Raw genomic sequence first — 15,523 nt, forward strand, 5'->3', positions numbered from 1 at the left:
GAGTTTAAGAGTCGCGAGGTAATGATGCAGGTCTATAAAACTCTGGTTGGGCCACACTTGGAGTACTGTGTCCATTTCTGGTCGCCTCACTAGAGGAAGGATGTGGAAGCATTGGAAAGGGTACAGTGGAGATCTACCAGGATGCTGCCTGGTTTAGAGAGTATGGATTATGATCAGAGATTAAGGGACCTAGTGCTTTACTCTTTGGAGAGAAGAAGGATGAGAGGAGATATGATAGAGGTGTACAAGATATTAAGAGGAATAGATAGAGTGGATAGCCAGCGCCTCTTCCCCAGGGCACCAGTGCTCAATACAAGAGGACATGGCTTTAAGGTAAGGGATGGGAAGTTCAAGGGGGATATTAGAGGAAGGTTTTTTACTCAGAGAGCAGCTGGTGCGTGGAATGCACTGCCTTCGTCAGTGGTGGAGGCAGATACACTAGTGAAATTTAAGAGACTACTAGACAAGTATATGGAGGAATTTAAGGTGGGGGGTTATATGGGAGGCAGGGTTTGAGAGTCGGCACAATATTGTGGGCTGAAGGGCCTGTACTGTGCTGTAATATTCTATGTTCTATAAGTTTAATACAGTATATCAAGTATAGTATATTGCATTTTGGCATGTTGATTAAATAGACAATAACTTATTGTGGTATCTCTTCAAGAGTAGGAAATAGGCAATTCTATGAGCAGTAGCATCTAAGGATCTGCTTTGAGTGAGGAAAAGATTCTTTCAAACATGCATTTAAGCCTCTGATGCCTCGGTCACGGACTGTGTGTAGTTCTGGTCACTGAGTAGTAGTGTGTGGAAACCTACAACAAATCTCCTGTTTAGTTGGATATACTGCATTGTAACTAAGTTTGTTCAACATTGTTCTTAATCCATTTCAGTGCTGCAGTCATTTTTTCCCATCCTGTGTAAAAACCTAACTGGCACCCAGCCCATTTGGTGCTTGTGAGGTGATCTAAGTAATTTTGACATTTTTTCCTCCTCCTGAGGTGATGCGATTCTAACATGAGGCATTGATGAGAAGCTTGTAGATCTTGCTGCAATAGCTAATTGATATTTAGAGATGGATCTCTAAGTACAAGTATAAACCAAGCTGATCCCAGAGTTGTGTTAGGGTGCATATACTTTAATTTTATGGAAATGCAAAATAATGTCCAAGATGTATTTTCAAAAATGTGCTATATTTCTATATAATTAAAATCTAGTAAATAAGAAATAGTAGTTGTTATGATCATCATATATTAGGTGTATTTGAATGCAGGAGAGATTACATAACTTTGTTTTGCTTAGAAAGCAGTTAGGATCTGGAATTCATGTTTGTAGAGGTGGTGGAAATGGAATCAGTCAATGCCTTGTAAAGGAAATTATTTGGACACTGGATAGAGAATAATTTGCAGTACTATAGGGAAGGGGATGAAAAATTATATTAATGGAGCCAGAATAGATCTGATGGGATTTTTCTGTCAGTAAGAATTCAGTGATTCAGTGCAATTAATGTTATGAATTATGATCATTCAGATTAAAGGATATTCTTCCTATATTTTAGACTTTTGACTTCAATTATTTTGAATGTAGAGTTCAAGATAAATATGCTATTACTTATTTCAAAATTACAAATCTTATATTTTGCTAGTTTACAGCAGGATACTTAACTTCTTATATAATCAAGTTCTCCCACACAGCATGGTTTATAATGCCAAAACTGAGTAACAGGTGATTACCTTTCATTATGACACTTTTTTTCTAATAAGCCTGTTGTCTTTTGTGTATTTTCACAGGGAATCCAGGAATTGTATGTTACTATAAACTCTTCATGCAAATTTTGCACAAGATCCTGATGCAGAAGTATCCCGTCTGGGCTATAAGCCACGCAGGCCATTGCATTCCTCCAGGAGGCATGGGGATGATGGAAGGTATTGTACATGGTTTGGAGTCTTCAAAAGAAGTCATCTTCTTTCTCGTTCCACTTGGTTACAAATAACTCTGTAAATGGATGAACCTTTTGTAGATGACCTTTTATTGTAAATGTCATATGTTATGAAAATTACAAGTTAATGTATCTATAGTAGAAATTTACATAACCTTTTGATCTTGTTATGTAAAGCATGACAAATAATTTGCCAAAGCTCTTCCAAGTAAAGTTCTGACCTGCAGATAATCAGTCATCATTTTCAAGTTTTGTACTGTCATATTAGACAGGGTTTATTCATTTGGATATTTAATGCAAAACTATCCAATGAGACAGTTCATTCTATACTTGAACGAGGAGCCTGTGGAATTTACTGCAGAGGCTGGAAGTCTGGATACGCTGGCTGCCAAGTGAAATTGGCTCAAGGAGATTTGTAATGGATTATGTGAACTTCATTATTTGAATCTGTTTTAATTTTCATATCCTGTATGAAACACCATATGCTTGCTATTTCTTGATCACACCAGTCACAAATGTACACTCAGTTTGTAAATATTGGAGTGGATTGAAGAGAATGTTTTCTTTGCAATACTGACCTTTCACTACTTTATCTGGGAACTTAAAACTATTATTTAACTTTCTTGTGTTCTAAGAGAGGCATTGCTCTTGAAAAATAATGGGCACAATTTTCTATGAAGACAAAAAAATGGAGGTTTTCAAAATTGGAAGATACTGCAGCACTTTTATTTATTTTTATTTCTTTATTTAGCGATACAGTGTGGAGTAGGCCCTTCTGGCCCTTCAAGCCATGCTACCCCAGCAATACCTAGCAACCCCGATTAAACCTAATCTAATCACAGGACAATTTACAAAGAGCAATTAACCTACACGCTACATCTTTGGACTGTGGAAGGAATCCAGAGCACCTGGGGAAAGCCCATGCATTCCAAGGGAAGGACATACAGAAACTCCTTACAGAACGGCACTGGAATTGAACTCCAATACCCCAAGCAGTAGTAACATTGCACTAATCGCTATGCTAACAAAGCACCCAGTGCTACCATGTCATTATACCTTGTGTTGGCCTATAATGCATAAAACTACAGTATAGAAATAAAAACAGAAAATGCTGAAAATACTCAGCAAGTCGAGCAGCAACTATTGCAGGAGAAACAAATTGATGATCCTTCATCAGAACATTCATTGTGCTGAAAGGATGTCGGCCTGAAACTTTAATTCTGTTTCTCTCCACACAAATCCTTCCTGATCTACAGAGTATTTCCAGCATTTTGTGTTTTTCTTTCAGGTCTTCAGTATCTGAAAGTTTTTTTTTGTTCTTGAAGTCCATTAAAATCTTACTTTACTGTTAACAGGTTGCAGCTACTGACTCTGAAGCCTTTGACTTGTGGAGGTGTTGGCTCTGTTGAACCTACCTTGTTGTCATTTTTTAAAATATTCTGATTGTGCACTACAGACTGGAATTATGATGAATGAAGAGTATCCCCAGCTGGTTTTCATCCAGAAGTAATACATTTGCATTGTCCTATCCTACGGTGTAATATGCTTAAGGCATTTTTGTAGCATTTTTTGTGCAGAAAGACCTTGCCTAAACCCTTTCTCGATTCAGATAATTATGCCCAGATGTATAAGGTGTAGAGCTGGTTTTGCTGAAATAACTGAATGCAATGCTACAGTTCATTGTAAGGAGAGAAGGAATGGGTTCAGTTAATATATGAAACACATGTTCAGCAATAAAGATGGCAAACGCAAACAGTGAGCCATTTATTACCTTATTCATGTGACACATTACTCAGCTGAAAGGAAAAAGTGGTAGCTGAGGAACGAATGCTCCTGAATGATTTAAATGGGGTCAAGTTGGGAAGGTTGAGAGGATGATCTGCAAGATGAGCCTTAACCCCATTAGTAAGCGCAAACACATAGAGACAGTGTAATTGAGGTCTGTGAGTAACATATGACAGTGCTACCTTAGCCTTCCTTAGATTTACTTGTTGCCATGAATATGGTCTAGATGTGCTGCTGTAACTCATTTAAGGATTGGGCTGAAGTCTTGAAACTGCAGTTAAAAGAAATTAACAATACACATATTTTAGGGTATAAAGATACTGCCCTGCAAAATGCTTCATTCCTGAATTCGACCTTCATGTGTCCAGTGATGTCTTTGACCACAGCAAATCAGTCCATTAGCTTCAACTGCATTTGTAGATCTAGAGGTAATCAACTCCTGGACTCTAGAGAGAGTTTGCAAATGAATGAAATTCAGAGGGATTAATCACAAAATATTAGCTGGTAGATGCAATGTTACTAGGGGGGCAAATAGCACGTTGGCCTTTATTGAAAAGGGCTTGGAGTTTAGAAAAGAGAGTTTTTGTTGAAGTAGTACAGGGTGTTTCTGAGGCCATACCTGGAATACTGCAAACAATTTTGGTCTCCTTACCTAAAAACAAATAAAATAGTGTTAGGGGCAGTCCAAAAATTCACCAACCTGGTTGTTGGGACGATAAGGCTGCCCTATTAAGGGAGGCTTAACAGTTTGTGTTTGTATTCTTAAGAGTTTAGAAAAATGAAAAATGACTTTATTCAAGCATATGAGATGCTAATGAAGCTTGAGGGGGATTGATCATGAGATGTTTCCAATAGTGGGAGAGTTGCATGTCAGGGGACATAATTGGGCCAGACATTTAAAACTAAGGTGTGAAGAACTTTCTTTTTTCAGAAGATAGTGAATCTCTGAAATACTCTACCCCTGAAGGTGATGGAGGCCAGATCATTAGAAATATTTAACGTAGAGAAAGATAACTAGAAGGGCTTTTCCAATTCACAAATGAGCACACTTACAGAAATCTGACTGTAGGCAAATCCTCCCCTATATTTTAAAGCATTTTTCAAGCTAGTGGTAATAATAATAATAAAATACCTCTGGTATTCGTTAATGATTAGATATATTTAGTCAGGTTAATTATAGGTAGTATCAAGGTGATTAATGAAATGGAAGGAATATAACAAGTGTACATAGAGAGGTACAACATGGGGTCTGATCTACAGAGCATTTCCCGGAAGTGGAATCCTTTTGGACTGCCTATATTTGAAAGATTGAGGATTTGAGCATTATGGAGAATTGGCACAGAAGAAGAGTCGAAGTCAGCATACATAGGCATGATCATATTGAAAGGTGGGGCACTTTTGAGGGGCTGAGTGGCTTACTTCTGCTCCTAATTTCTTGTGCTGTTATGTTCCTGTCACAAGCTAGGTTGACCACTAAGGGTCTATGTTATTTCAACAGTAAAGAAAATAAAAAGAGTTTAACGGAGTTTTTTGTGATTTAAAAAAAAAATCATGGCTTCCTTGTGTCTGAAGAAACTAACCATAGAATGTAGCTGCTCAGCATGTTGTGCTAATTCCATATCTTTTGCAAGCCAATCGTTCCTGCGATGTACCAAAGAGGTCTGGATGTAGCTAACACTGGAGAAGACTAGAGTTACTTGGATATGATTGTCCTGTCATTTGGTACATTAGCAAATAAAAAATAGTTAACTCTCTGTGTCTTCCACTTTTTACACTCTTAAACAGATTTAGTCAGGTTAAAGGTTTTCTAGTATCACCCAAGAGTGAGATAGAAGTAAGAACTAGACGAACAGTTCTAGATTTTATGCGTTATTTACAAATAACAGCTGTTCTGCCCACGTCAGCTTATACAACTGATCATTTCAAAATTAATGGAGAAACAAATAACCCAGAAAGAGACAAAGAATATCTTGACCCTTCCATTAATCGATATTATTATTTTCAAAATTGAGCATCACCACCAGATTATCAAATGTGTAACTATACTTGTTATTCTTTTGACAAATGATACTGAACATATACTGATGTTGTGGAAAATGCTTTGGAGTCTCATGTTCTTGATCAGAATTTATATGCACGATTTTCAAGTTCAAGTCATCGATGAAAAAGGGAAATCAGGGCTTTGTTTATGTTGCAAAATGTTAAAACCTGGTGTACACTATCTGAAAGTACAGTGGAAGTACTAGAAATTTAAAAGTAACCACTAAATGGGAATTAAATCTAAGTCTAAAAAGTGGAAATTTATAGAGCCATGTGGAAGCAAATGAAGTGGCTATGACTAGCATTTTCAAAAGTCTAAGTAGAAACAAATAGTTTGAATGGTTTCCTTCTATGAAGTAAGGTTCTGTGAGCTCCTTTAGGTCAATAGCCTATAGTGCTAACTACTTCATTACTGAGACATGTATTATTTTCAAGATTTTAGAGGTTTATTGCAGATTTCCATGAGATAGTTGTATTTTTACAACTCCTCCCTTGGAGGGTCAGACACCCTGAGCCAATAGGCTGGTCCTGGACTTATTTCATAATTTACTGGCATAATTTGCATACTACTATTTAACTATTTATGGTTCTATTACTATTTATTATTTATGGTGCAACTGTAACGAAAACCAATTTCCCCCGGGATCAATAAAGTATGACTATGACTATGACTACTATTAGATGTGCAACGTGTTTCTTCCTGTTGTCTTAGAATGAAGGCATTATGTTGATCTAATCAAAGTAATCTTTTAATTTACTGAATGTGCTGCAGAAACCAAAATACTCCAACACAAAGTCTTATTTGCAATGAGTGTTTCAATATCACCCTACATCACATTACACCCAGTGCAGCAATGGCACCATTCATTTGAATGGTGAAGAATGACTGCAAGAGAGCAAGGTACTGATTCAGTCAGACTTATTTTGAATTAGTTGAGTTTGGTTGAATCATTTTATTTATTTTTAAATATCTCAAAATGATACCTCCATTTGGCCAGCTGTTAGAAGCTCTTTAGGTGTGGGTTGGGCTTAAATAGGACGGCCCAATAGCGTAGCAGTTAGCTTTACCGCACCAATGATCAGGGTTCAATTCCTGTCGCTGTCTGTAAGGAGTTTGTGTGTTCTCTCTGTGAGTGCATGGTTTTTCTCTGCGTAGTATGCTTTCCTCCCACATTCCAATGGCATACAAATTAGGGTTAGTAAATTGTGGGCATGCTATGTTGGCGCTGGAAGCTTGGTGACACTTGCAGGTTGCCACCAGCACGTCCTTGGACTGTGTTGGTTGTTGCTGCAAATGACACATTGACTGGTGTGTTTTGATGTTTCAATGTACATCGTGCATGTACAATGTACATGTACAACAATGAAAGGAGGGAGGAGAAGATGGCGCGACGCAGTGCGCGCGGCCGTTCTGAATGAATATCGATATGTGTAACTTCTGAAATTCCTGCTTTGCTGCTGCTGCTACTATGTGATTGAGAATCTCCGGAGACGAGGGCCCCAAATCCTTGGCTTTGCCTATCGCCTGGTGCTGGGGCCGGGGTCGAAACGCTCGGCAGAGATGGTGCTCGGTGCTCGGTGTCGAATAGGTGGTCGGCGGCTTGGAGTTTTTCGGACGGACTCGGAGTCGGACTGTGGTCGGATGCTTCCAGGATGCTGCATCTGCAAGTTGGCGGTGCTGGAGGTTTACCGTCTGCGTGAGATGATGGGACTTTCGAGAGACTCTGAGACTTTTACTGTGCCATGGTCTGTTCTTATCAAATTAAGGTATTGCTTTGCACTGTTGTAACTATATGTTATCATTATGTGGTTTTTGTTAGTGTTTTAGTCGGATTGTCATGTTTTTTCGTGATATCATTCTGGAAAAACATTTTTTATCATTTCTTAATGCATGCATTACTAAAAGACAATAAAAGGGGACTGCGTGTCCTCATAATCATAATACATGAAACAAATAAAACTAATCTTTAGAAATCTATATGCAAGTGAACTTAACACCATGCGCGACTTGCATTGGTGGATTGAGATGACACTTTGCAGCATATTGACACTGGATATCCACAACAGTGGTATTTGGACTTTTATCTTGCTTATGTGGCAAATGTGTACAGTTCACATATGTTAGGAAGTAATGACCAGCTATTGCACTTTCTGTATAACTGTAACACTTTATCCTGCATTCTTTGATTGCCTTCCCTTGTACTACCTCAATGCACTGTTAAAACATAGAAACATAGAAAATAGGTGCAGGAGTAGGCCATTCGGCCCTTCGAGCCTGCACCGCCATTTATTATGATCATGGCTGATCATCCAACTCAGAACACCGCCCCAGCCTTCCCTCCATACCCCCTGACCCCCGTAGCCACAAGGGCCATATCTAACTCCCTCTTAAATATAGCCAATGAACTGGCCTCAACTGTTTCCTGTGGCAGAGAATTCCACAGATTCACCACTCTCTGTGTGAAGAAGTTTTTCCTAATCTCGGTCCTAAAAGGCTTCCCCTCTATCCTCAAACTGTGACCCCTCGTTCTGGACTTCCCCAACATCGGGAACAATCTTCCTGCATCTAGCCTGTCCAATCCCTTTAGGATCTTATACGTTTCAATCAGATCCCCCCTCAATCTTCTAAATTCCAACGAGTACAAGCCCAGTTCATCCATTCTTTCTTCATATGAAAGTCCTGCCATCCCAGGAATCAATCTATCTGGTGAACCTTCTCTGTACTCCCTCTATGGCAAGGATGTCTTTCCTCAGATTAGGGGACCAAAACTGCACACAATACTCCAGGTGTGGTCTCACCAAGGCCTTGTACAACTGCAGTAGTACCTCCCTGCTCCTGTACTCAAATCCTCTCGCTATAAATGCCAGCATACCATTCGCCTTTTTCACCGCCTGCTGTACCTGCATGCCCACTTTCAATGACTGGTGTATAATGACACCCAGGTCACGTTGCACCTCCCGTTTTCCTAATCGGCCACCATTCAGATAATAATCTGTTTTCCTATTTTTGCCACCAAAGTGGATAACTTCACATTTATCCACATTAAATTGCATCTGCCATGAATTTGCCCACTCACCCAACCTATCCAAGTCACCCTGCATCCTCTTAGCATCCTCCTCACAGCTAACACTGCCACCCAGCTTCGTGTCATCCGCAAACTTGGAGATGCTGCATTTAATTCCCTCATCCAAGTCATTAATATATATTGTAAACAACTGGGGTCCCAGCACTGAGCCTTGCGGTACCCCACTAGTCACCGCCTGCCATTCTGAAAAGGTCCCGTTTATTCCCACTCTTTGCTTCCTGTCTGCTAACCAACTCTCCACCCACACCAATACCTTACCCCCAATACCGTGTGCTTTAAGTTTGCACACTAATCTCCTGTGTGGGACCTTGTCAAAAGCCTTCTGAAAATCCAAATATACCACATCCACTGGTTCTCCCCTATCCACTCTACTAGTTACATCCTCAAAAAATTCTATGAGATTCGTCAGACATGATTTTCCTTTCACAAGTCCATGCTGACTTTGTCCGATCATTTCACCGCTTTCCAAATGTGCTGTTATCACATCCTTGATAACTGACTCCAGCAGTTTCCCCACCACCGACGTTAGGCTAACCGGTCTATAATTCCCCGGTTTCTCTCCCTCCTTTTTTAAAAAGTGGAGTTACATTAGCCACCCTCCAATCCTCAGGAACTAGTCCAGAATCTAACGAGTTTTGAAAAATTATCACTAATGCATCCACTATTTCTTGGGCTACTTCCTTAAGCACCCTGGGATGCAGACCATCTGGCCCTGGGGATTTATCTGCCTTCAATCCCTTCAATTTACCTAACACCACTTCCCTACTAACATGTATTTCGCTCAGTTCCTCCATCTCACTGGACCCTCTGTCCCCTACTATTTCTGGAAGATTATTTATATCCTCCTTCGTGAAGACAGAATCAAAGTAATTATTCAATTGGTCTGCCATGTCCTTGCTCCCCATAATCAATTCACCTGTTTCTGCCTGCAGGGGACCTACATTTGTCTTTACCAGTCTTTTCCTTTTTACATATCTATAAAAGCTTTTACAGTCCGTTTTTATGTTGCCTGCCAGTTTTCTCTCATAATCTTTTTTCCCCTTCCTAATTAAGCCCTTTGTCCTCCTCTGCTGAACTCTGAATTTCTCCCAGTCCTCAGGTGAGCCACTTTCTCTGGCTAATTTGTATGCTGCTTCTTTGGAATTGATACTATCCCTAATTTCTCTTGTCAGCCACGGGTGCACTACCTTCCTTGATTTATTCTTTTGCCAAACTGGGATGAACATTTTTCTGTTGTAATGAAATGACCTGTATGGATGGCAAGCAAAACAAAGTTTTTCACTGTATCTTCGTACATGTGACAATAATAAACCAATTTATCGAATCTGAAGTTAGCAACCAGTCTTGGTTATATATTTGACTCTTGGGAGTTCCAGGTCTGTCTGTCTAGGTACCATATCCGATGCGGACGTTGGTGATCGTGGTTTTCCATATAGATCTATCCTTCATTCTTTGGATAACTTCAATTTCCTCGATGTGTAACCACCTGGCTAGGCTTTTGATGTAGATAAGCTGAGATCTTCCTCTAGGTTAGATACGGAGTAGAATAAAATATTAAATACAGAGTAGATTTTATTTAGCAAGATATGCGGAGAGGATAGTAACCTTGGGTGTTAATGTAAACAATGCATTTTACTGTATATTTCAATGTGCATGTGATAAATCAATCTGAAATCTGAATCTGAAACTTTAAGAAAACCTTGAAGAGAGGAATTGGCATATGTTACTTAAATCTGTCATGATTGAATACAATGAATTACTTTAATACATAATGAAAAGCTGCACAGATCATTACCAATAATGAAAATCTTTTCATTGCGTTGAACTGTCTAAACACTTAGCACGGTGTTATTATTTTGAGTAAAAATCATCTTCTGTATTCCACACTTTGTTCAAAAGTTTTATGAAACTCCCAAGAGTTTTCTGTTTCATAGCAATTTGATTTGAATTGATGAAAGGGTGACTTTCTTGATTTGCAAATCCTTATCTGGAGATGATATACAAACAGCAGTACCTGTCTTTGATCCTTGTTCTTAATTAAGTAGAATAAACACAAAATGGTATTTAGTTAACACCTTTTTCTAACTTCAAGGTGTCCCAGAACACATTAAAACTAATTTCCTGAAGTGTGGTCACTGTTGTAAGTTAAGAAATGCTGAAGTCAATTTGCACATGGCAAAGCCTTGCAAGCAACAAACCGATGCTGACTGATCAGATCATCTATTTTGGAGTGTTGCTTAAGAGGTAAATATTTGGAAGGAACTATCAGTGGAGAACACCACTGCTGTTCTTTGTAATTGTTCTGGAGATCTTTTACATACACATCTCTGAGCAGATGGGGCCAAGTTTTAAAATCTCATCACATTCATGCAGTATTGCCTCATTGCTTCACTGGCGTTCTAGTCCTGATAGTTGGCTGAAGTTTCTGGAGCAGGACTGTTACCATTGACTGAAATATCCATGAAGCTGAAGGGAGAAATTTAACTCGGGTTTCCGTTCTTGTTTACTGTCCCCTACTGAAAGAGTTATTGGGTGCTGACAGAATTAGGCTGCAACGTGATGCCCCCGTGACCAAGTAACCAGCAGGGACTCAATGTCTTGGCTCATAGATGAAAAAAAAATGAGTCAAGGCGGTATATGTTTCTGTCTGCTGGAGGACAACAGTGGAACTGAAGCCCAGGCAGGGGAGCCAATGCTGTCAGGAAAGGAGCAAAGGAAGGAATTTGGTGAAGAAAAATAATGAATAATATTTTCTTAGTATATAATAATTAAGAAGAATCAGGATCTGGTTTATTATCAGTCTTGTATGATGTGAAATTTATCATTCTGCAACAGCAGTACAGTGCAGACATAAAGTTACTATAAATTACAAAATAAATAAATAGTCCAAAAAAAAGGAAACAGCAGTGTTTATGGTTTTGTGGACCATTGTGAAATCTAATGACAGAAAGGAAGAAGCTGTTCCTGAATTGTTGACTGTGGTTCTTCAGGCTCCTGTACCATTTCCCTGATGGTAGAGGATATGTCCTGGATGGTTGAGGGTCCTTAACGATGGATGCTGCCTTCTTGAGGCATTAGCTCTTGAAGATGTCCTTGATGGTGGGAAGGGGTGGGTCTGTGATGGAGCTGGCTGTGTCTACAACCTTCTGCCGTGTCTTGAGATCCTGTACATTGGAGCCAACATACCAGGCTGTGATGCAACCAGTCAGAATGCTCTCCATCTGTAGAAATTTGCAAGAGTATAAATTATGAATTAGTTAGTTATGAAACATGAACTGTGGATTACTTGCTTTTCTTTTTAAATTTCTAAATACAAACCAGAGTGTCGCTGCATCTACTGCATTCCATTTGCAGAAAATAAACAATTTATTGAATTTCCTTTAAGATTACAAACCCACGCAGGTGTTCTAATAGTGATATTTTGCTAACAAGTGGTTTTATTGAACTGTGAATTCAACGCAAAATAACTAAAAATCCAAGTCCAACATGAGCAGCAGAACCTGTTGCGACAGTTAGTGCCACAAGTTGCTGACAAAGTGCTATTTTCAGTTTGGTTGATTTGTTTTCTGTTACTATATTTCCCTTTCATATATGGACATTAACTGCTTTTATGTGCTGCATACTTATTGACAAAATGGGTGTTTTTTGTGCTTACTACCTTAACAAATTAGCTTAATACATGGTAATAATAGGTTGAAACAATGATGTTTTAACTTGAACCACTGATAAAACTACATACTGAGGGCATTTGTTGAAATTATGTTCTTACATCAATGTAGAAATGTGCATGTTTTCCCCGCTCCATGTTTTTGATTACAAAAGATGTTTTAAGAGGGAAAATGGGAGGAATGTTGTGCACTTGCCAATGTAAATATGAACTTTGAAAAGGTGTGTAGTTAAATGTAGAAGTTTCAGTGATTTGACCCATGTGATAAAGAGTGTTGAATGAAATCAAGTGGCACTTTCATGTTGGAAGGGTCTAGAATGTTAATAGCCTGGAGTACCAGCTGATTAACACAGTATGTATAAATTCTCCTGTTATTCTTTTGCAACTGTGGTAGTGGGTGGAGGTCTAAGCAGGGTCAGAGGGAGGAGGGAAGTGCAGCTGGAACAAAAAAAATGCCACCGAACTGTTTTAATGAATCAAAATGTAGCTATTACTAGTACATTTTACTTGTGTAATAAATTAACATTTCAAATGACACTTGGAATGTTAAGAGGTGTTAATGACAGAGGTGAAAAGACATCTGTTGATTGAGCTGTATTTTTGCTGCCAGTGGGTTTTCAAGGGTAAAGGAGCGGTGACTTGCTGAGTGACCAAATGGCTGAAACATTACCATGTCAGATTTAAACCTTGCAAAAAAAAACTTGACTTTGAATTATATACATATTATTTTCAGTTGGGCCATGTTCAAGGATGCTCTTTAAAACAAAACATTTTGATGTTTTTAGGTCAACTACCAAGTTGATATTTATAAGACCACTAGACCATCAGACATAGGAGCAGAATTAGGCCATTCGGCCCATTGAGTCTTCTCTGCCATTCTATTATGGCTAATTTATTATCCCTCTCAACCCTTTCTCCTGCCTTCTCCCCGTAACCTTTAACACCCTTACTAATCAAGAACCTTTAAAGAAAGAAAATAATTATCAATATTAGGCTGTGCAATTTTTCCTCAAGCGATAAAATCCTGTCATATATTTTACGTAAGATTGGAAGTAGTTGTCTTGCAGTACTCAAAATTCAGTTCTCCGTAATTTGAAGAAAGGCCCTTGCTGAAGGCTGGTGAAAGACGTATTTTTTTAGGCTGTGTGAATCCTAAATGCAATTATTTTATTTCTTTTTGGTTGGTTCTATTTGTTTTCAGGATCCTTGGTTTTATATTTAGTCCTAAAGCAGCCCATTTTTCTAATTTTTTCTTCGTTTACGTCTTCAGTTCTGATGCTAAAACGATGCGTGCTGTTAGGTTTTTTACATGGAGAAGCGTGATGTTGAAGCCCATGACTAGGGAAACAATCATAACGTTATCAGATATGCACCTTCCCCAGTAGGTCACTGAATAGCAATGGTCAGATGATATTTTCTTCCCTTTTGTTATTGGGGCTTTGGGGCCATATGCGTTGTAGGGCCACTCTTGTTGCTGCAGCTGACACTGGTTAATTCCATACAGAATATTGAATTGGGAATATTCCTGGCCTGCATAGCTCAGTGTTACTTAGGGTGGCACGTTGGCAGCTGGGCTCTTGGTGGCACTGAGTTTCTTTTCTTAACATCAACACCCCGCTAAGCATGGAGCATGTACAATGAACTGAAATTGGAATGTTTGCTTGAGAAACCATATATGTCATTGAGCAGTGAAGGTTTCTCATTGGAACAAACTTATTGATGGTGTCAACAACTATAAATGTGTTACAATTATCTCAGAGGCACTTCTGTACAATTATATATAGAGAGTTCAGAATCAGCCTACTGAGAAATATACACTGCATTTATTGTTACAGTAGATTGACTTTCGCAGGAGAAGGAATAGTGGAGTGGAAAACAGGGTAATCTTTTCTGATGTAGAACAAACAAATTTGAATCTAAGCAATTTACTAGTGGTATATAGGAATCATGTGTAAAAGATCCGAAACATGATCTGGAAATACACCTGGCATAACAACCTATGTTGATCCAATTAGTTGTTACATTCTTCTTTGCAAGGTTGTGTTTCCCTCAAAATTGTATCATGATTGAGTAATTTTTACAAGTCACTGTTTATTGGCTAGCCTGGAATTTGTATCCCTTTGTTCAGATAATGCCTCAAACTCATTGTCTGTGGACCACTCAACCCACCTGAGCTTGCAAACCCAGTACGTAGGATGATGGTAGGTGGTCCAGGGTACATTGCTTGCCAAATGAATGATCTACTTCCTCATGGATGGGGTATGCAGTACCTGGTTGATTGGAAAGGGTACGGTCCGGAGGAGAGGCCTTAGATCCAGTTTCCATCCATTGCTCATCGATCCATTCAGATCGTCCAGTCAGATGCCAGCCATAGGAGGGGCTTCCTGTCAGGCCTGCACAGACAGGCACCTCACAGTCTTCATCCAGCTAACAATAGTCAATTTCCGCTAGTTTCCAACTCGTCACCTGCAGCCTATTTCAACCCAGCTCTTATCCACAGTCCTTGTTCACCCTCAACCACCCTTTTACCTAGTTCTCTCTAGTTTTGTGGCCCTTCATGGCTTGTTAGTTTGCAATTTATTATTAAAGGTATCATTCATTGCTGTATCATCTCTACTTCTCTGCATGTGGGTCAAACCTCCTCTATATTTCCTGACAAATGTAGCATTTTGAAGAGGTGGAGGGAGTGCAATAAATGAAACGTATACACACTACCATCGAATCATTGAATCACACTGCACCAGAATGAGCCCTATAGTACACCAATTCAATGCCAATTATTTAAACACCCACCTTCACTAATACTATGTTCATCACATTTTGTTCTCTCACTGCAGGGAAGCAAAGATGTCTTAAGAGTATAACATTCTCACATCTTATAGAAACAAATTTGCTGGTCCTTTGAGATTCAGCACTACCCAGGAATAATAAATGTCATATATATTTAATATTTATAACAACTTTTAGTATGGTTTACCAGCTGATAGATTTAAAATTGTGGTGATAGTT

The 15,523-nt window shown here is 39.0% G+C and overlaps 1 protein-coding gene across 6 annotated transcripts in view; it reads left to right on the forward strand.

The window, feature by feature from the left end:
- ldah (lipid droplet associated hydrolase) overlaps positions 1-15,523 on the forward strand; it is a 326,412-nt gene that overhangs the window by 149,351 nt on the left and 161,538 nt on the right. For all 6 annotated transcript variants that reach the window (XM_072251329.1, XM_072251330.1, XM_072251331.1 and 3 more), the window contains exon 3: positions 1,788-1,922. In XM_072251329.1, coding sequence (XP_072107430.1) covers positions 1,788-1,922 — 135 coding nt within the window. The remainder of the gene's footprint in view (positions 1-1,787; positions 1,923-15,523) is intronic.

This window comes from Mobula birostris, chromosome 2 (genome assembly GCF_030028105.1).
Source record: "Mobula birostris isolate sMobBir1 chromosome 2, sMobBir1.hap1, whole genome shotgun sequence".
NCBI lineage: Eukaryota > Metazoa > Chordata > Chondrichthyes > Myliobatiformes > Myliobatidae > Mobula > Mobula birostris.